The sequence below is a fragment of the Oncorhynchus mykiss genome, chromosome 24 (genome assembly GCF_013265735.2).
Source record: "Oncorhynchus mykiss isolate Arlee chromosome 24, USDA_OmykA_1.1, whole genome shotgun sequence".
Classification (NCBI taxonomy): domain Eukaryota; kingdom Metazoa; phylum Chordata; class Actinopteri; order Salmoniformes; family Salmonidae; genus Oncorhynchus; species Oncorhynchus mykiss.
In genome coordinates, this window is record NC_048588.1 from 7,717,867 (window position 1) to 7,738,380 (window position 20,514).

Genomic DNA, 20,514 nt, shown 5'->3' on the forward strand with positions numbered 1-20,514 from the left:
GGTAAAGATGAGCGTGAGAACGAATGGGCTACAGTCGTGAAAAAGAAAGGAAGCGAATTCAGTAAAGTTGTGATAGAAACTAAGATATCCCTAGATTTGTTTATAGTAGGAGTTTTGGAACAATATTACCCGGGGGATCCGTTTGAAGTCACGAAGAGTAACGTGTCATGGATGCGTCGAGTGAGGTGGCATATGTGAGAGTCACAAGAGCTGATCTTAATCAGATTTTCTGTGTGTCCGCGGAACAGAAGAAGCTTGCATTCTGCCTCAAAAAGATTTTTGAATTGAATGTTTTGTATATGTATTTCCAAAGCAGGGCGCCGGTCAAGGGGGTTATCTCTCGGGATGCAGATGATATACCTGAGGAAGTAGGTGAAGTGATTGGTGCAGGCCGACTGACATGTATGGTGGATGGAGTAAGGAAACCCACTTCATCCAAATTATTGTTTTTGATAAGTCTCTCCCTTCTCATGTGAAGCTTTATGACATACCATGTAAGTGCTTTTGTGCACAAGCCCCTACAAAGATTTGGGCATGTATCAAGTGTATGCAGATGGGAGGAATATCAAATGTCAGCTGAGGTCATATGCTGCAACTGTGGAGACTGCACCAGTGAATGTTCCTCGGCAATCAAGGGCTCCTGATATATTACTTGTGGAAAGGGTGGACTTCGTAGCATTTATTGCAATGGTCATGAACTTCACAGCACAAACAACGAAGAAATCAGAGAAAATTGGAATCATTGTGAGTGCAGCAGAACGTTTTCTGGGACTCTGAGTTTACAGCCATGGCGTTGCATATAATCCTGTCAACGGATGTTCTGCCCTCACAGGGATGTGACTCGAATTGGAATGTGTTTATTTTTGTATGATGACGTTGTTATCCCTCTCCTATAATGCATATTTTTTTTATATAGTTTACCATCCATACAGTAGGTGGGGGCATTCTCCTCTAATGCTTGTTTGCGGGCTGCCAAAGCACCATAGAAGTAGAAGCTCTTCTTTGAGGAAGTGCATGTGCAAAACGTAAACAAAGTAATGTTGCGTAATCTCACCCAATTGTCTTTTTTTTCGTGCAAATGTCTGTAATCCGAGTGAGAGTAGGCTACGACAAAACAACAGGCATTGCCAGGTAGTAAGAACATTGTACATGTATTATTTGTTCTATATTTTAATCGGTTGTAATCCTAAACACAGATACAATAGCTAGCTAATTTAAAGGAACTACGCTAATTGCTAGCGAATAACTTGGGTAGCTAACTTCTCATCTAATGTGTAAAAACATTCCTAACGTTCAGAAATGTCAATTCAGAGAACACAATGTAACGTTGAACGTTTGCAATTCAGAGAGTGTTGTTTGCATGCATCTACTATACTGTAACTATCAAGCTAGTTAGCAGGGGAGTCAGGTTAGCAAATATTGATATCAGAAATTACCAGTGGTGGAAAAAGTACTGTCACACTTGAGTAAAAGTATAGATACCTTAATAGAAAATGACTCAAGTAAAAGTGAAAGTCACCCAGTAAAATACTACTTGAGTAAAAGTATCTGTTTTGAAATATTCTTAAGTATCAAAAGTACTAGTAAAAGTATAAATAATGTCGAATTGCTTATATTAAGCAAACCAGACGGCACCATTTTCTTGTTAAAAAAAAACAAGTTACGGATAGCCAGAGGCTATCTCCAACACTTAGACATAATTTACAAATGTGTGTTGAGTCCTCCAGATCAGAAGCAGTAATAGGGGTGACCAGGGATGTTCTCTTGATAAGTGCGTGAATTTGATATTTTTCCTCTCCTGCTAAGCATTCAAAATGTAACGAGTACTTTTGGGTATCAGGGAAAATATATGGAGTAAAAAGTACAATATTGTCATTAGGATTGTAGTGAAGTAAAAGTTGTCAAAAATATGAATAGTAAAGTACAGATACCCCCAAAAACGACTTATGTAGTACTTGTTAAAGTATTTTTACTTAAGTACTTTACACCACTAGAAATGACGTTATGAGCAGTGGACCCTATTTTACATTAGCTAGCAAGCTAGGGTTCCTGTCTTGACATTCAATACTTTTTACAATTTTATTCAGAAAACATATTGCTGTGCTTTCATATCACAAGTTTGTTGTTTGTAACGATTCCTTGAGGTTGTTGTTTTTAACACTATCATAATTCCATGATTTTGCAGCTGGTGAGATTATGGAGAATGACGATGATACCAAGGAAGACCCCCAGTCACAAGTCAAGAACTCAGTCAGCATGGAGAAGAACTGCTGCGACGAAGACACTTTCAGGTTTGAATGTCCCCTTGTGGTCATATGAGCTCCGGCTAACAACTTTGATTAGAGAGCATGTTTTGTGCATAAGGAGACACTGCACATTTAATTTGTTTACGGTCAATGGACACCGCACACCGAGTCATATTCAGCAATACAGGCAGCATAGCATTTGACCTGACAAAGAACTGCACATGGTTGGATTGTTGGTTATCTGATATCTGTGCAGGCAATTCAAAAATGTCATTCTAGTGTATGAACACAGGCTTACTATTTCCTTATTAGGTCTGTTTTCCTCCAGACAGAACACAGTTTAACCTCACATTGTCTGGCAGTGCCAGCACCCAATACAAAGCTGAGAGCACAATAAATTAGTATTATTGTGATTAGGTTTGCCAGTGCATTGCATTCCCACTTGTATTAGAGAAATAATCCATGCCACTCTTTCCAAATCAGAGGAAAGTTCAATAAAGCAGATGATTGGGCCCCAAAGTCCACCACCACCACTGCCACTTTGTCTTTCTCTTTAAGCCTTGCTCAGAGTTTCCTCATTCTGGACGGGTGTTAAGCAAATTATTACAGAGTAAGATACATTTTCTAACATTAAGGGGTTGGTTTTCACATAGTGGGTCTCATGTGGCCCCTTCTTGATTCTGCTTAGCCCCCAATCCTTCTCAGTCTACTTCAGACCCTCCAAAAATACTCTTATGTCTCTCATTCACTTCCAGAGGCTGGAAGCGTACAATAGTCTTGAGATATGTCCTAGCTGCTCTTCCTCCACCTGTTATACCGTAAGGAATTCTAAGACAGGACCTTTGGTGAATCTGTAGCCCTTTCTGTGCTTTGGTGACAGCAGGAGTTCGGTATGGTCTTTCATATCAGATTCAGACTCACACATGATGCCAAGGGGAAGTGCTGTGATGAGGGTCTCCCTTTGATGGATCTTGGCACAAGAAAGAATCGCCAAGGACATACATCTGTAGTTGGACCACTGTAGAAGACCCTGCCTATGACCTCTGCAAAGATTCAAGTATCCAAATCTCCATTAAAGGAGAAACTAGTGATCTGCAGTGAAATGTTCCCCATGTAAACAAGAATCACCTGCCTTTCTGAACCTCTCATCGCATCAGTTTAGTCCTGCATATTTTCCTCCTCTCTTCCCGACACTGAGATTCCTTCCAGAAGATCACACACAATGGATGAGGTCTGCCGGTTGTTCGGTTCGCTCGTAGGGCGCGTCCGCTCGGACAGCATAGCCAGCTCTGCCACCCAGTCCTCGGGCAGCCACCTACTGCTGCGCCAGCGCCTTGCCCAGCTCATGACCTGCGTGGATGACCTGGACCCCTCGCCCCAGCTCCATGACCATGTGGTAGGCAGCTTGGACAACACCTTCCTCATCTGTGGTAAAAGGGCCAACCTTCTCAAGAAAGAGAACTTCAGGTGGACATGATAGGAAAGAGTTCCTCTTTTCTGTTCTCTTTGGCCTTATTTCAACTTGACCTCCACTTCCTCTGTCTTTATAACGTCATATGATTTGTTTTCAATCCAAATGCATTGCATATGGTTCTTCGTTGCAAGGGTTTAGTTGATGAACATAAAGTATCGTAAGACTGGATACTAATGATTCTTCTTGACTAAAATGTCCAGCAATAACTTCTCCATTTTATTCCAATTTTGTCTGTCTTTATCTGAGTGCAGAGGGTCTGAGTTGGTTGAGAAGTTAGACACATTTTTCATGTCTTGATTTTAGGCTTTGGACCCTTGTTTGATCAGCCTCTTGAGCTCAGAGCAGGCAGTGTGTCTCTTCCGTTCTGGATCGTGATCTCTGGCACGCTTATCCTTTGTTTTGATTGGATGACACACAATGCCCTTTTATTAACAAAACTGAAAGGTTATGGTGTTAGGACCATAGAGATCATAAGTCAATGTTCAGTGTTTGATTTATTTCTGTGCTTAGGACATGGAAAGGGATTGGCTTAGTTCCTCGTTGAGAAGTGTTCTTCATTCACAGTATCTGAATTGATATAGGCTATGGTTAGAGATGTGAATAGGCTTTATCAACCACCACGTTCCATTCAAGACTGGCTAAACATGATGTTGTTGTGTAACTAAATAAACTTCTGAAAGTTGCAGTCCCATTTGTCAGGCTTTTGCTCAAATGAGTTTGGTGGAAAGCTGCTGTGCAAGTGAATCATAATCTGCTGTACTCTCTTTCTCTTTCTCGCTCCCTCTTTCTTTCCCTCTCTCTTGCGTTCCATCGCCCCCTCTCTAACCCCTCTCTCGTTCTCTCTCTCGCTCCCTCCAGGCTTCACATGGTCACGTGGAATGTTGCTACAGCTGATCCTCCAGATGACATCAGCTCCTTGCTTCACCTGGACTTCCCAAAGACCCCAGACCTCTACGTGATTGGGTGGGGTTGCGGAGCTACTGCATGCTGATTGGATATTGATTAAGACACAGTACAATGGCATGACAGGAAAATCTGTTTTTTACTGTGTAAAGTTTACAAAGTTCTTTCTAAGTGGCATGGTGAAAATGCTTCAGTAAGTTTATTAGTTATAACCTGTGTGTGTGTGTGTGTGTGTGTGTGTTTTCTAGTCTCCAGGAGGTGTACTCTGCTCCTCACAGGTTCATCATAGACATGGCCGTTGAGGACTCCTGGAGCCATCTCTTCATGTCCAGCCTGGCACCACGAGGCTACCTGAAGGTACAACAACAGTAGGACAATATGGCACCATAACACCTAACCATACCACTTCCAGCACCATAGACCGGTTTGATCAAGTTTCATGCCACCAACCTTAGTCTGAAGCAACAGAAGAATGTGCTCCCAACGTAGTTTGTCCTCCGTTTATTTTCACCTCCTTGTCTTTCAAAGTAATATCATTAGCTTCTATTGTGCCACTCCGCTTCCACACTTCTGAGTTTGCCTTTTCATCCTGGTCTTTCTTCAGGATACTTAAGAGTCTGAAAATAGCCCAGGTTTAGATGAAGCGATCTCAGGGTGTCTGGTGTCTTGTTGTGTTGCAGGTGTCCTCCATCCGCATGCAGGGCCTCCTACTGCTGTTCTTCTCCAAACTGGCCCACGTTCCATTCATTAGAGACATCCAGGACACCTACTCTCGCACAGGCATCTCCGGCTACTGGGTAAGATCAGGCTCAGTGGATGTTATTAGTTATTATGACCGCTTATAGCGAGTGTTATAATGCACTAAAAGTGTTATAAATGCACCTATAAGGCATTGTGTGTGAGCCTCACGTAAAAAAATGGCTTTTCATAAATTTGATTGATTGACCTTGCGCCCAACAGGGGAATAAAGGCGGGGTGTCCATCCGCCTGTCTTTCTACGGCCACATGCTCTGCTTCCTCAACTGTCACCTGGCGGCACACATGCAGTACGCCTCGCAGCGCGTCGACGAGTTCGAGTACATCCTGGACACGCAGACCTTTGACCCCAAAAAGACGCCGCACATCCTCGACCACAAGTCAGTATACATTAAACGCAGTTGAGGGAGTGTGTTTTCCTATATTCACACAGTTGCTGCTTCGGTATTATAAATGGAGGAGCTTGACATCTGCTTGTGATATGATTTTAAGCACTACTGTGCTCTCTCTGTGTTGAATGTTCACATTGGCCCCTCTCTCTCTCTCGCTTGCTCTCTCTCTCTCTCATTCCTTCTCTCTCTCTCTCATTCCTTCTCTCTCTCTCTCTCTCATTCCTTCTCTCTCTCTCTTTCATTCCCTCTCTCTCATTCCCTCTCTTTCATTCCCTCTCTCTCTCCCATTCCCTCTCTCTCTCTCTCTCTCTCATTCCCTCTCATTCTCGCTCGCTCTCTCTCTCTCTCTCATATTCCCTCTCTCTCATTCCCTGTCTCTCATTCCCTCTCTCTCATCCCCCCCTCGCTCTCGCTCCCTCTCTCATTCCCCCTCTCATTCATTCTCTCTCTCTCTCTCTCATTCATTCTCTCTCTCATTCCCTCTTTCTCTCATTCTCTCTCTCTCAGGCTGGTCTTTTGGTTTGGGGATTTGAACTTCCGCATCCAAGATCACGGCATGCATTTTTTGCGCAACTGCATCACCAGCCATAAGTTCAACTTGCTGTGGAGCAAAGACCAGGTCAGACTCATGAGGGATGCATTTGTTTTGCTCTATCTTGGACCATACTATACATAGATTGGCTTTTCATTTTACACACGTACAGTTAGCTGTCTTGTTCTCACGCATGTAAGACATGGGATGTACACATGGCACCCTGTTCACTTCATTGTGCACTACTTTTGACCAGGGCCCATGGGGCTCTGATCCAAAAGAAGTGCAAGAAGTGCACTATAAAGGGAATAGGGTGCTATTTGGGATGCCGCCATCGTATTTCCTGAGGAGGTTGAATGTAATGCTTTTGTTGTCATTCCGTGTGGTTGTATCAGCTGACCATGATGAAGAAGACGGAGGCTCTCCTGCAGGAGTTTGACGAGGGACCTCTGGACTTTCAACCAACCTACAAATTCAACAGGTTCTCTGACTGCTATGACAGCAGGTAATGGCTGACTTGCAATCACAGGCGTATGGGAATACTCGCACACATATCGAGTTATGCGTGCACAGACACAGTCACTGACACACACACTTTCTCTCCTGATGTGTATTACTCTTTGGCTCGACAAAGCATCACTCTTTCAGCATTGTCACTTTCGTGTCTTCTTTCCTGCTTGCTTTTGCTGAGCTGACTCCTGCTTTCCTTACAAGACACCATTTTTTTCAAATGCTCAACTCTGCTCTCTTTTGACTTCACAGGTCCCACGGGACATGGTTTGGTTTCCAGTAAGCTGCTCAAAACACCCCTCTCTTAATGCCCCCCCCCCCCCTAATCCCCCTTAAGCAGTATTCTGCTCCTTCACAATAAGCCCACTAAAACGGTTGCAAGGCAGTGACGGATAGATTTTTGCAATGGAAAGTCAAAATGCCCCTCTCTCCCACAAAATGGTGCCTACAGAACCCCAGTCCTTGCTCTCTCTTTGTGTGTGTGTGTGCTTCTGGGGTTTTCTACAGCTAACACAGTTGTCTCTAACAGTACATACGGTTTATCAAAGTTGCTTTATTCTCCAGATGAAGCCGGTGGAAAATCCCCATTGAAGCGTATCAGCATTGTGCGGAGGTGGTTGCCATTCTCAGTGGACACAGTGTTCTGGATTTGTTAAGCCTAATTCATTTAACTCCCACAATACCATTCGCCCTCATACGGAGAGAGAGCAGCTTTGCTAGCCGACTGTACCATTGCCTCTGTGTGGGCGTAAGCCGCTGTCAGTTTATAACAGGCATGGTTGCTGGTTATATACAGCACAACCTTCTTCCCTGCCGCTTGGATTGTTCATTAAATAGTTGTAACAAATCGCTATATGCAGAGCATTCGGAAAAGTATTCAGACCCCTTGACTTTTTCCACATTTGGTTACAGCCTTATTCTAAAATTGATTCAATTGTTTTTCCCCCCTCATAAATCTACACACAATGCCCCATAATGACAAAGCAAAAACAGGTTTTTAGAAATTCTAGCAAATTGATAAAATAAAATAAACGGTACTTTGAAGCACCTTTGGCAGAGATTACAGCCTCGAGTCTTCTTGGGTATGACTCTACAAGCTTGGCACACCTGTATTTGGGGAGTTTCTCCCATTCTTCTCTGCAGATCCTCTCAAGCTCTCAGTTTGGATGGGGAGCGTTGCTGCACAGCTATTTTCAGGTCTCTCCAGAGATGTTCAATCGGGTTCAAGTCCAGTTTCTCACTGGGCCACTCAAGGATATTCAGAGACTTGTCCTGAAGCCACTCTTGCGTTGTCTTGGCTGTGTGCTTAGGGTCATTGTCCTATTGGAAGGTGATCCTTCACCCCAGGCTGAGGTCCTGAGCGCTCTGAATCAGGTTTTCATCAAGGATCTCTCTGTACTTTGCTCCGTTCATCTTTCCCTCGATCCTGACTAGTCTCTGCCGCTGGAAAACATCACCACAGCATGATGCTGCCACCATGCTTCATGGGACCTTTATATAGACATGCTGCCACCAAACTGGGACCTTTATATAGACAGGTGTGAGCCTTTCCAAATCATGTCCAATCAATTGAATTTACCACAGGTGGACTCCAATCAAGTTGTAGAAACATCTCAAGGTTAATCAAGGGAAACAGGATGCACCTGAGATCAATTTTTTAGTCTCATAGCAAAGGGTCTGAATACTTATGTAAATAAGGTATCTGTTTTTTTTAATACATTTGCAAAAATGTCTACAACCATGTTGTCGCTTTGTCATAATGGGGTATTGTGTGTATATTCATGAGGGAAATTATACATTTGATCAATTTTAGAATAAGGCTGTAACGTAACAAAATGTGCAAAAAGTCAAGGGGTCTGAAAACTTTCCAATGCACTGTTAGCTGTACATTATGTATTTATTCCTGTTTGTGTGTGTGTCAGTGTCAATACTTACGGTCTCCACCTCTGTGCACTAATCAGTACAATAGAGAGGGCACTCACTGTATGAGTCACCCAGTGAGACAGAATGGAAAACGAATTCGCTATGAGAGACGACTAATGAGGAATATGAAAGGATACAAAGCACTGCGGAATCTGATCCATCATGTAGAGCAGACTGAAGTAACACTGAGATGGTGGAAACGCTAAAGAAATCCAGCTACCTTATGAGATACCTCGTCATACTTTCTCCATCTCTAAACACACTCTCTCATGTCATTCTCTCACAGGCTTTGTTCAAATATCCATACTAGCAGACTGCTAGAATTATTCAATGTATTGGGCATGCATTCTAAGTGATATACATTTGGAACTCAGTCTTTCTGTTTCTCCACATCTTGTTTGTCTCTCACTAAATCTCTTCGCTTGTCCGTTTTCCGGTTCCTCTCCATCTCTCCCATTGTGACTTAATCATTATTTTCTCTCGCTCTCTCACTAAATCCGTGTCTCCTCTCTCGTCCGCCCGTCTGTCTGTCTGCCCAGTGGTAAGATGCGTAAGCCGGCCTGGACAGACCGGATCCTGTGGAGGGTGAAGCCTAAAGAGCCACCCCCAGAGGAGGAGAAGGACGAGGACAGGGACTCTGGTCTGGATGAGAAGAACACCAAGAATCAGCAGGAGGAGGAAGAGTTCCCTCTGAAACTCAAGCAGGATTCATACACCAGCAACATGGAGTACGGCGTCAGCGACCACAAGCCTGTCATCGGTATCTTTACCTTGGAGGTGACTGAGGCAGCGGCATTTCCCATTCCCACATCTGAGACCGTATGAACAGAGTCTTAAAGAGTACCAGTGCTGATCTAAAAATCAGTTCCTTCCTGTCCATATAATGTTATTCATTGTGATCTAAGAGGCGACACTTACTGACCCAAGATCAGCACTCCTACTCTGAGGCGCTTTTTGAATACAGGCCCTGATCTTCTTTTCCAACGTGACTCTTTATAACGAAACCGTATGATGCAAATATACTGCTTTATGCTCCTTCACCCTCTAGCCAATCCTGACTACCTCTTCCCTCCGTTTGTTCTGCCGTTCCCTCCTGTCTATCCCCACACTGTAGTTGAGGAAGATGTACGAGACGCCGTTGGTGCGCGTGTGTGCCGAGGGTGAATGGAGCGCCGACTTTGACGCCATGGTGATCTACAGCCCCCTCCAGCCCTTCCCTTCTAGCGCCTGGGACTGGATCGGCCTCTACAAGGTCAGAGTCGACGTAACCCTCCGATGTTCTTTTGAATCATAGAAGTGTGGTCTGTGTAGTTTTTAACAGGTCTGTGTTTGTGTGTTACAGGTGGGATTCAGGAGTGTTTCGGACTACATTACCTACACCTGGGTGAAGGATGATGAGGTCTCGTTTAATGACGAGCTCACCCAGGTAATATGACTGCGCGCGCGTGTCTTTTTTGTGTTTGATGACATGGAGATGCTTGAATATGTTTCTGTGTTTACCCAGGTCTATGTGAGCAAGGATGAGATTCCGGCGCTGGGAGGGGAGTGCGTGCTCTGCTATTACTGCAGTACGCTCCAATGCATTGTGGGTATTAGCTCACCCTTTAAGGTAAGTGCAGGTTTACTGTAAGCCACCAAGAACAGTCCAGACATAGAAGAATATACATACTAACATTCATGCATTCACATACATTTTGGGCCAGTTTTCTAGATGCAGCTTCTGTCTAGTCCTAGAACTCCTGGACTAAAAATATTGGAGATTCTCCATTTGAAGTTTGAATGTAGAAATGTCTCCGTCTGATTTTAGGTACACGAGTCCAAGGTGGCCGTTGAGGAAGGTCTCGCGCCGGAGAACATCGACGGCCTTGAAAAGGCCAGTTAGGACCTGTGAGTGGACCAGACATGACCTCTTAACACTGTCTGTCCGTCGATGCTGTTACACATTTGACCTTTGGTGGCCTGTCTGCAAGCTGTGGTGCTGCTGAAGTCATGGAATGTTACCTAACTGTTACCTAACTGTGGGCCAGTGCACTTTGTTTTTAATGAATCATAACTGTTTCTGTCTTGTTCTCCGCTGCCAGTTGTGGCAACAGTAACAACAGTAACCTTCGCGTTTATTTAAGTTCAGATGTTGATCCCGCTTTTAAAATCAGTCGCAGAGAGATATTGGCAGTGTCGTTTTAAGAGAGGTTGTTTTGTCTCTGGGATTGATACAGAACACATTGGACATTGTCAGATGTTCCAGGTAGGTTGTACAGAAGTCGAACATTAACTTCAGAGTCGTGGCTGTTTCACTTGAGAATCCGACCAATCATATAATGGTATTGTTAATGCATGAATATGACATTGTTTTAAATAATGGTTGATACATTTACATTTTCCCTCTGCTAACAAAACGCTTTGTGCTATGCCATTCCGAGAAATATATCGCACAATTTGTTCTTGTTCACATTCATGACCGTGCCCTTTTTATAGATGTGCGTAAAAGGTTACTGGTTTAGGTATTTATTGAAGTGATTTTGGTTCAAGTAAGTGTGATTGGGGATGAAAAGATATCTAAGAAAACAGTGGATTCAACAAGTGCCTCAATGTTAACAACCAGTCGATAACTGTTCAATGGATGCTTTGGTACACAACTATAGAATTCCTATTTGATTATCTATTCGTGTGTTTGAAAATGATTATATTGTTCTTATTCTTAAAAAATATGCAAGTCTTGTTCTGTACGCATCAACTTTTAATCTATAGAACTTCTTGTACTTTTTCTTTGACCAATTTCAGCATAAGCGAGACCTGTTCAAAAATCTTTATTTGCTTATTGAAAACGCTTGTACATTGACTCTGTATTTACAGTATATTGAAAATTAGGAGTGCTCTATTTTCTCAGTAACATGTGGTAAATGAATAAAAACAAATGTTATACTGTAACCTATTTAAAGCTGAAATAAAAAATGATGCCTGTCATTTATCACTAGACTGGAATAGAAATGCAACAAGTCATTTTTAAACCTTTGATACAATGTAGTCTACACTGTTTTATGTTATTGGTTGGAACAAGAACTATACATTTAATATAAAATAAAAGCTTTTTAAAAACATTTTATGAACGGGTATTTAGAAGATTTATACTAGGAGGACAATAATAACGGACATTCGGGAACAAAAACAATTCACAACAGTCTCAAGTGTTTTAAACCAGTAAACTGATTTACACTTTAGTCAAAGAGGAAAAACATAAAAGCATCAGAGAGAAATATAAAAGTAAATAGTTCCAACAGTTATGAAGGGCTTTATAAAATAAATAGATTGATCAACTCATTTGCTTGAAGCAATGTTCCTTACAGTATACAGTAAGCGCCAGGTCTGCTACTCGCCAGCTCCTGGCACTTAGCAGACATGGACACCAGCTTGTTCTTAACGTCCTCTGTCTCGGCTTGGAGTGACTGGAAGAGTTTTTTTTTGTGTCTCTGCTCCGCCTCCCCGACATAGTGGTCTATCTGGGCCTGCAGACCGGCCACTGTCTCACCCCCTGCCACATGGGCCTGCTGGCAAATAGTAGATTTCCTGGTCCCTGGCCAGTAGCTGCTGAACCTTCTTCTCCTGTAGAGTCTCCAGTGACAGGATTTTCTCTAGTACACGCTTGCTATTTTCAGATTCTGATGGTTCTTCTTTCTGACGAGACAGCTCATCCAATGACTTCCTCAGTTTACTGATCTCCATGTCCTTTCTGGAGCAACACAGCCTTTCTGCCTATCTTGTCGGCGAAGTTGTTTTAGTTGCTGGATGACATCGTTGCTAAAATAGCAAGCTATCGAGCAAATTGCCTCGTACAGATGTTGTTAGAATGCAAATATAATCCAAATGTACACGTCGCTGACCTTTTACATTTCCCGCGGTCGATGGCCCCGCCAAGATTGCAATGTGTTTTGCGTTGATCTAGCAACCGTTTGTTTACAACCTTTCCTTGAGCTCATTCATTGCATACAAGACAGGCAACATTGTTGCAACTTAACACGGTGTTTCACACCGCACAGTAAAGGTATGGTAAGAAGAGAGATTTGGTTCACTAATTATTTTTTAGTGGCATCTTGCAAGCCCCGTTAGTTAGCTAGTTTGCTGAAGTTTTTTAATTTTTCTATGACAACTCTCTATCTTGCTAACGTTACTGTAGTGTAGATCCATTTTCTGTTGATACTAGTTAGCTACTGTAGCCAATTGCTATTTATGTGACATTTGTGTTGTTGTCTTTATTGAAAGGAAATACTCCCCCCCCCCCCTTCAGGCTGAAAGAATTGCAGCAGAGAAATGTCTAGGGTGATGGACCCACAGCCCAAGTTCCTACCACCAGAATGGAGGCTTGCAAACCAAATACATTATGAGAGTGCTGAGGCTGAGCATTCACGCTCAGAGACTCACGGCTGAGAGTAAGAGGCTGATAGAGGAGAGTGGCATGGCAGCCAAACGCATGCAACGGAATGTCAACAAGAGACTGGGTAAGGCAAACATCAATAAATAGAGAGTATAACAGAATACGTTCTTGTCAAAGTAGTGGTTGATTCATTACTGCAACTGAATGGTCTGTCTGTTCCACTTTGTAATAACACATACATTACCACCCCCCATAATACCCAACCACGCCGTTCCTACCATCCTATCTCTGTTCAGAGCAGAGAATCTATGACATCAAGTTCTGGAAGTCAGACCTGGACCAGAAACTGGAGAAGATTGTCCAGGAGATGAAGGTGCTGATAACCTGTAAAAGCCGGCTGGAGAGAGCCATGGAGAGGTGTGCCGAGCCCCTCAGTCGCCCTGCAGTGCCTGACTGAGAGGTGAGAAGTAAACTCTCAATCAGTCAGTCGGAAAATGCAGTGATACAGAATTAGGTGGGAAGGAGTCTGCTCACTGTTCCAACAAATACATTTGAATGGTCACACACACGTGGTTGGCAGATGTTATTGCGAGTGTAGCGAAATGCTTGTGCTTCTAGTTCTGACAGTGCAGCAATATCTAACAAGAAATCTAACAGTTCCACAACAACTACCTAATACACACAAATCTAAGTAAATATATGGAGGAGAAAACAGGGACCTAGAGTTAGATTAAGACCAGATTAAGACCAACAGATAAGGAGATCCTTCAGTGCAACCTCAGAGCATTTCTTATTATTCTGTACATAAATCCAGGACACTGCATTTATTATGAAATGTTACGAATTACAAGGGTTATCTAAAAGGTTTAAGGTTAGGGGAAGGGTTAGCTAAAAGGTTTAAGGTTTGGGGAAGGGTTAGCTAAAAGGTTTAAGGTTAGGGGAAGGGTTAGCTAAAAGGTTTAAGGTTAGGGGAAGGGTTAGCTAAAAGGTTTAAGGAAGGGTTAGCTAAAAGGTTTAAGGAAGGGTTAGCTAAAAGGTTTAAGGTTAGGGGAAGGGTTAGCTAAAAGGTTTAAGGTTTGGGGAAGGGTTAGCTAACATGCTAAGTAGTTGCAAAGTAGCTAAAAAGTAGTAAGTAGTTGAAAGCTTGCTACAATGCTAAAGTTGTCCGCGATGAGACTCAAACTCGCAACCTTTAGGAAGTGATTGTATGTACTCCATCAATATGTGTGTTTCAGGCAGAAGCGTGTTTCCATTGACCTGGTACATGACGCGGTGGAGCGGGAACTGTTGAAGGAGAGGGAGGTGATCGAGGGAGTGCCATCACTGCTGAACCGCACCCTGGAGCAGACCAATGAACAGATCAGGTGGGTGAAGGGAGGAAGTGGTTTGTCACACGCACATACGATCATGTCTCACTATCTCTGCGATGCTTCTCATGCAGGTTTCTGTTCTGGCTCCAGACTGAACCGCTCAGCAAGTACTACCTAGGGAAGGACCTATGGGACAAGTTCCATGCAGAGCAGATTGATAGTTTCTGCTCCATCCTCACAAACACCTCCCCGAATATTGACAACGTGACTAGTCAGACAGCACTCGCAGTACCAGGTTAAAACGTTGGCACTTTGTCTTTGTGTAATGTGGGGCAGTAGGAAATGTCATTATTTCAAACTAAAGATAATCCCTTCTCTTCACCCAGCATGCAGTTTGACCTGCAGCAGAACTCCTAATTTTACAGGTAGAAATAGAAGGCCTGTCACAGTGCCTTGTGATGGACAGTCGGTGCATTCTGCATACAGTAGGTCCATTGGAAGCATTATTCCCTTCAGCCAGCAGAGGTCAGTTTAAAACCTCCTCTAACCACCCTACTTACATAAATGAGTTTTAATGACTCCAACCTGTGTTTCAACCACTCCAAAAACTATAGTTTTGGCAAGTCGGTTAGGACATCTACTTTGTGCATGACAAGTCAATTTTCCAACAATTGTTTATAATTCACTGTATCACAATTCTATTGGGTCAGAAGTTTACATACACTAAGTTGAGTGTGCCTTGAAACAGCTTGGAAAATTCCAGACAATTATGTCATTGCTTTAGAAGCTTCTGATAGGCTAATTGACATCATTTGAGTCAATTGGAGGTGTACCTGTGGATGTATTTCAAGGTCTACCTTCAAACTCAGTGCTTTGCTCGACATCATGGGAAAATCAAAAGAATTATAGACCTCCACACGTCTAGTTCGTCATTGGAAGCAATTTCCAAACGCCTGAAGGTACCACGTTCATCTGTACAAACAATAGTACGCAAGTATACACACCATGGGACCACGCAGCCTTCATACCACTCAGGAAGGAGAAGCGTTCTTTGGTGCGAAAAGTGCAAATCATTCCCAGAACAACAGCAAAGGACCTTGTGAAGATGCTGGAGGAAACAGGTACAAAAGTATCTATATCCACAGTAAAACGTGTTGAATATCGACATAACCTGAAAGGCCGCTCGGCAAGGAAGAAGCCACTGCTCCAAAACCGCCATTTAAAAAAAAGCCAGACTACTGTTTGCAACTGCACATGGGGACAAAGATTTTACTTTTTGGAGAAATGTCCTCTGGTCTGATGAAACAAAAATAGAACTGTTGGCCATCATGACCATCGTTATGTTTGGAGAAAAAATGGGGAAGCTTGCAAGCCGAAGAACACCATCCCAACCGTGAAGCACAGGGGTAGCAGCATCATGTTGTGGGGGTGCTTTGCTGCAGGAGGGACTGGTGCACTTCACAAAATAGATGACATCGTGAGAGGGAAAACTATGTGGACATATTGAAGCAACATCTCAAGACATCAGTCAGGAAGTTAAAGCTTGGTCGGAAATGGGTCTTCCAACTGGACAATGACCCCAAGCATACTTCCAAAGTTGTGGCAAAATGGCTTAAGGACAACAAAGTCAAGGTATTGGAGTGGCCATCACAAAGCCCCAACCTCAATCCTATAGAAAATTTGTGGGCAGAACTGAAAAAGCGTGTGTGAGAAAGGAGGCCTACAAACCTGACTCAGTTACACCAGTTCTGTCAGGAGGAATGGGCCAAAATTCACCCAACTTATTGTGGGAAGCTGGTGGAAGGCTACCCGGAACGTTTGACCCAAGTTAAAACATTTAAAGGCAATGCTGCCAAATACTAATTGAGTGCATGTAACCGTATCACCCATTGGCAATTTGATGAAATAAATCATTCTCTCTGTTATTATTCTGACATCCCACATTCTTAAAATAAAATGGTGTTCGTAACTGACCTAAGACAGGACATTTTACTATGATTAATGTCAGGAATTGTGAAAAACTGAGTTGAAATGTATTTGGCTAAGGTGTATCTAAACCTTTTCTACAGGTTAACCTCATGACACACTGAACAAAAAAAAGGAAAACATTTAATCCATCCAATCCTAGTACCACTTTGACACCAGAGGAGTGGGAGACCTTCTCCTTCAGGTCCAGGAGACCAATACAGCCAAAGGACTAGTGGACCACCTGGCAAAGGTCAGCAGCAATGTGAAGAAAAACGTACTTTATATGCATAACCCAGGCCATTCCCCTGTGACTTACAGGGGCAATTAGGGTTAAGTGCCTTGCTCAAGGGCACGTTAGCAGATTTGTTCACCTAGTCGGCTAAGGGGTTCGAACCAGAATCCTTTCGGTTACTGGCCGAAGGCTACCTGTCGCACTGTGTTACTAGAATGATTCCCCATGATTAATTACTGGAATGATTCCCCTCCTTTCTCCCTAAAAAGGTTCTGTCAGAGGTGGCCAGCCAGGAGTGGAACCTGGAGGCCCTGCGCGTGGCCATCCTGTCGACTATACTGATCTCTTCCGACTTGTCTAGGGTCTCTGACCACTATTTTCACTTCCATTACAACTCAAGCTATTTTAGCTCTGTATGAAGTATAAGATTAGTTATCCTAACACAACCCACTGATTAGAGATTCACCATACTCATGATTTTGCTACACAAACAGGATATCACAGCTTTCATTTCAAGTCGTTTCTGTTCAGTAGATACACCCATCTCTGGTGAAGAGACTCTTCTAAATGTATTGTGAATGACATATTGAATGTTTTGCCATGAGTTGTAGTAGCCTCCCATTGCTCGGTGTCAACCCAGTGACCCCCCCCCCCCCGGGGCTAGCATTTTCACTGATGAATAAAATATGAGGTATACATTATGAAGGAAAGCTGGAGTGCTTGTATTGTTTGCAGCAATTTTAATACAATATTTGGGTTTGAAGAAAAGGAGGATCAGATTGTGGAGCGTGTGTTTATATCTACAGTGATGGCACCGTGTGTGTGCTGTATTTGCCAGACCCATCCATGATTGTGTATCAAATTGAAGTTTCCTTCCTCTTACTTTAAATTGTGTTATTATTTATTTTATATATATATTTTGTAAAGCTGTCTATTTGGGCCCATGTGTCTGTTAGGCAGGAGTCAGAGCATGGGGTAAGAGATGGCGAGGTAGTGGAGCTCAGAGTTGATGAGTTGTCTGTAGCGAGAGTACACCTCCTCCAGTTGCCCATCCTCATCCTGAGTCTCATATTTGTTGGTGTAGATGCGCACCTGGGACACAAACACAAGCAGCTTATACACCACACAGTATATTGCTCACATAAGACAGTCAAGCACATTGCTATAGCTAGGTGCAACACAGTGTCATCAGTAGCGTTTAAAGAAGGAAGGAAATGTGACCTGGTCCTTTAAGAACGGACAAAGATGACTGCCCGGCTTGATGCCGTCTTCATTAATGACCCAAACAAACGTTAAAATGCCTGCAACATCCCAGTTCACTGGGCAGGAGGACACAGCAGGCTAGTGTGGATCTGTGTGGAGCTTGTGTTAGTAAATCTCTTCAATGCCAGGACATAGATTGGTACGCAGGTGTGTATGGCTTTATCCTAGTTCACCAGAGCTCTGGCTCACCTTGATGGTCCTGAGGATGATCTTCTTTTCCAGGCGTTTCTGCAGCAGCCGGTCCAGGAAGCTGATGTCCAGGAAGGCCCAGACCTTCAGGTAGACCAGCCGGCTGCACAGCAGCACCACCTCCAGCAGCTCCTCGTCCACAGACTCGTGGCTGTTGTTCAGGTCCAGGGTCAATTTCTACACCAAGGAATTGAGGTGGAGACGGATTCATGTCGTTAAAGGACTGAGTGCCACCGACTTCCTATTGGCAATTTAGGGCTGGATTCAATCCATATCGCGGGAAGAGCCGCGTGAAAATGTGAAGATCGGTTCCAATTGAGCGGACATATGCAGCGTTTACTGTGGATGCAGTAACGCGGGAACATTGCCTTTCATTTTAAATCGAGCTGTAACCCGAAGTTTCCCGGGATACTTCTGCGATACGGATTGAATCCATCCCTTAAGAGTCATGTCTCTTGGGGCCGGTTTCCTGACATAGATTAAGCGTAGTCCTGGAATAAAACACATTCTCAATGGAGAATCTCTTATTCCAGGACTAGGCTTAGTCTGAACTGCATGGCTATAAAAAGGCAACGTGGGTACATGAGTAAACTGTATGTATACTGCACATACTTTATCACTACACAAGCCGGGGCCATCATTGCTCTATAACGGACTACTACCGTGTATCGATGGCGATGGGTCCGGATTTCTGAACTTTTAAATATTATGAATCATTAGTTATGCTAGAGACAATGAGGGGTGCCATAGTAGAGGGTTTACACCAGAAGTTAGTGGTTATATGTCGGAGGAATGTATATGGTGGGTGCAATTAAGCTTGGAATGTACTGAGTGCATGGGGAAACGATCACGTGGCAGGCTGATAAGGGTGGAGAGCCGTAGATTAGTGATGAAGGGGGTCGAGGTCACATTAAGTGAGAAGGAACAGTTTATTCCCTGTATCACTTTACATCTTTATTGCTAGGCAGGAAGTTATGTTTAGGGAGGAGGGGATAGATATATATATATATATATATTTCCACTGGTGGAAATATATTTGTCTGATGCAGTTGTATTGACCCAATGGGGAAATAAACTTGGTTTAAGCTTTACTAATCGTCCGTGAATTTTCTAAGGTTCATTTAGAACCTAACAACGGGTAGAGCAACCAATCCTCACCTGTAAACAGCTCCTGTAGCAGGGCACTAGGCTGGTAAGGGCAGGCTTGGCACTCCAGTCCTGTTCACTGAAGTAGCAGCTGGTGAGACTGAGCAAGCGCAGCGGGATCTCTCTGAGCAGAATCCTCCCCAGCTTGTCCACGTCGAGGATCCGCTCCACTGTGATCTGCACCCGAAGGTCGGGACAATGCTGAGCCAGATGGAACCAGGCATCCCCCCAGACCACCTGGATGTGGGGCTCGTGGATATGGCATCGTACTGTGAACGTCTGCAGGGACCCTCCCCCGCCCAGGCTCCTACACGCCGCGGACAGGGCCGCCAGCAGCTCGTCCGACAGGCAGCTGTAGTTAAGGGTCAGGGTGCAGAGGCCCTGGAAGCGGTTCATGACCTGGGGGAAGGCGGGGCTGACGAAGACGGCCAGTGGCTGAGAGAAGAAGTCCTCCAGGTTGAGGTGGGTGATGCCGGGCCGGCGTCCCAGGTGGATGTGCTGCTGAGCTGCAGCCACGGCTTCCAGTACCTCCAGGCCCTGGGGCAGGTTGAGGCGGGCCCCCCGCAGGCTCAAGTAGCCAAGGCGGGAGCCCTCACGGCGCAGGTAGAAGGCGAGGCTGCGCACCAGGGAGTTGCGTACACTGCGGCACCAGGCGGCGCGGTCCAGCGCCATGTGGTTGACAGTTAGGCGGCGTAGTTGGCCGCCGGTTTTACGCAGCGCGGCGAGGAAGGTCCTCAGCGTCTGCTGGAAGCGCCGGGCCACCAGAGAGTTGAGGGGGTGGGAGAAGCGGATCTCCAGATCCTCCAGGTAAGCGCCGTAGGTCTTGGCGTAACACACGGCCGTCTCCAGCGCCGAACGGCGGGTCCTGGAGATGCGGCCGGAGAAGTTGAAGTTTCGAACCCTCCAGAGGGAGGGCGAGCGCATAATGTGGTGCCAATGGCGACACACCAGGGCCGCCTTGACACGGTCGCGGTCACGCAGCCACCAGAACACCTGCCGCAGACACACGTCCGGGAGATTAGCCCAGCCCAGTTTAGGCTTTGTATCTTCCTCCACCTCGCCTTCTTCCTCATCCATTATCTCTATTCCTTTATCCTCCCCCTCTTCTTCGTTCTTATTCTCCGATAACTGTTCCCCTGGATCCTCGGGGTAATCCATTGACAGGGAAGAAGTGTTGCCAAACCACTAACGTCTCTCAATATTCATCCACCAAATGTAAAGATGAATAGCCTGTCGTCTGAAATGTATACTATGTGACTCTGGAGTTAACTTGTACCACAGAGAAGCAGAGGACACATGCG

General features: G+C 44.4%; 2 protein-coding genes and 1 pseudogene across 4 annotated transcripts; 2 read left to right on the forward strand and 1 right to left on the reverse strand.

The window, feature by feature from the left end:
- Window positions 1-27: 27 nt before the first annotated feature.
- On the forward strand, window positions 28-11,834 carry LOC110503653 (inositol polyphosphate 5-phosphatase K). Of its 3 annotated transcripts, XM_036961310.1 has the most exons (14): window positions 28-194; window positions 314-416; window positions 2,186-2,291; window positions 4,579-4,683; window positions 4,872-4,980; window positions 5,304-5,420; window positions 5,584-5,759; window positions 6,279-6,390; window positions 6,699-6,808; window positions 9,276-9,513; window positions 9,851-9,988; window positions 10,079-10,162; window positions 10,241-10,345; window positions 10,544-11,834. In XM_036961310.1, exons 2-14 carry the CDS (start codon window positions 401-403, stop codon window positions 10,616-10,618), a joined length of 1,491 nt encoding a protein of 496 aa, XP_036817205.1. In that variant the 5' UTR covers window positions 28-194; window positions 314-400; the 3' UTR covers window positions 10,619-11,834. The 3 variants fall into 3 exon arrangements, with proteins under 3 accessions (XP_036817205.1, XP_036817207.1, XP_021437765.2); XM_036961312.1 differs by lacking the exons at window positions 28-194; window positions 314-416 and adding an exon at window positions 474-744; XM_021582090.2 differs by lacking the exons at window positions 28-194; window positions 314-416 and adding an exon at window positions 967-1,131.
- A 1,190-nt stretch (window positions 11,835-13,024) lies between these two features.
- On the forward strand, window positions 13,025-17,034 carry LOC110503309 (annotated as a pseudogene).
- Window positions 17,035-17,266: 232 nt separating this feature from the next.
- LOC110503655 (F-box only protein 39) lies at window positions 17,267-20,440 on the reverse strand. Its single transcript, XM_021582093.2, has 3 exons — window positions 19,226-20,440; window positions 18,068-18,244; window positions 17,267-17,707 (listed from the first exon to the last, which is right to left on the reverse strand). Exons 1-3 carry the CDS (start codon window positions 20,369-20,371, stop codon window positions 17,579-17,581), a joined length of 1,452 nt encoding a protein of 483 aa, XP_021437768.2. The 5' UTR covers window positions 20,372-20,440; the 3' UTR covers window positions 17,267-17,578.
- Between the last annotated feature and the right edge of the window lie 74 nt (window positions 20,441-20,514).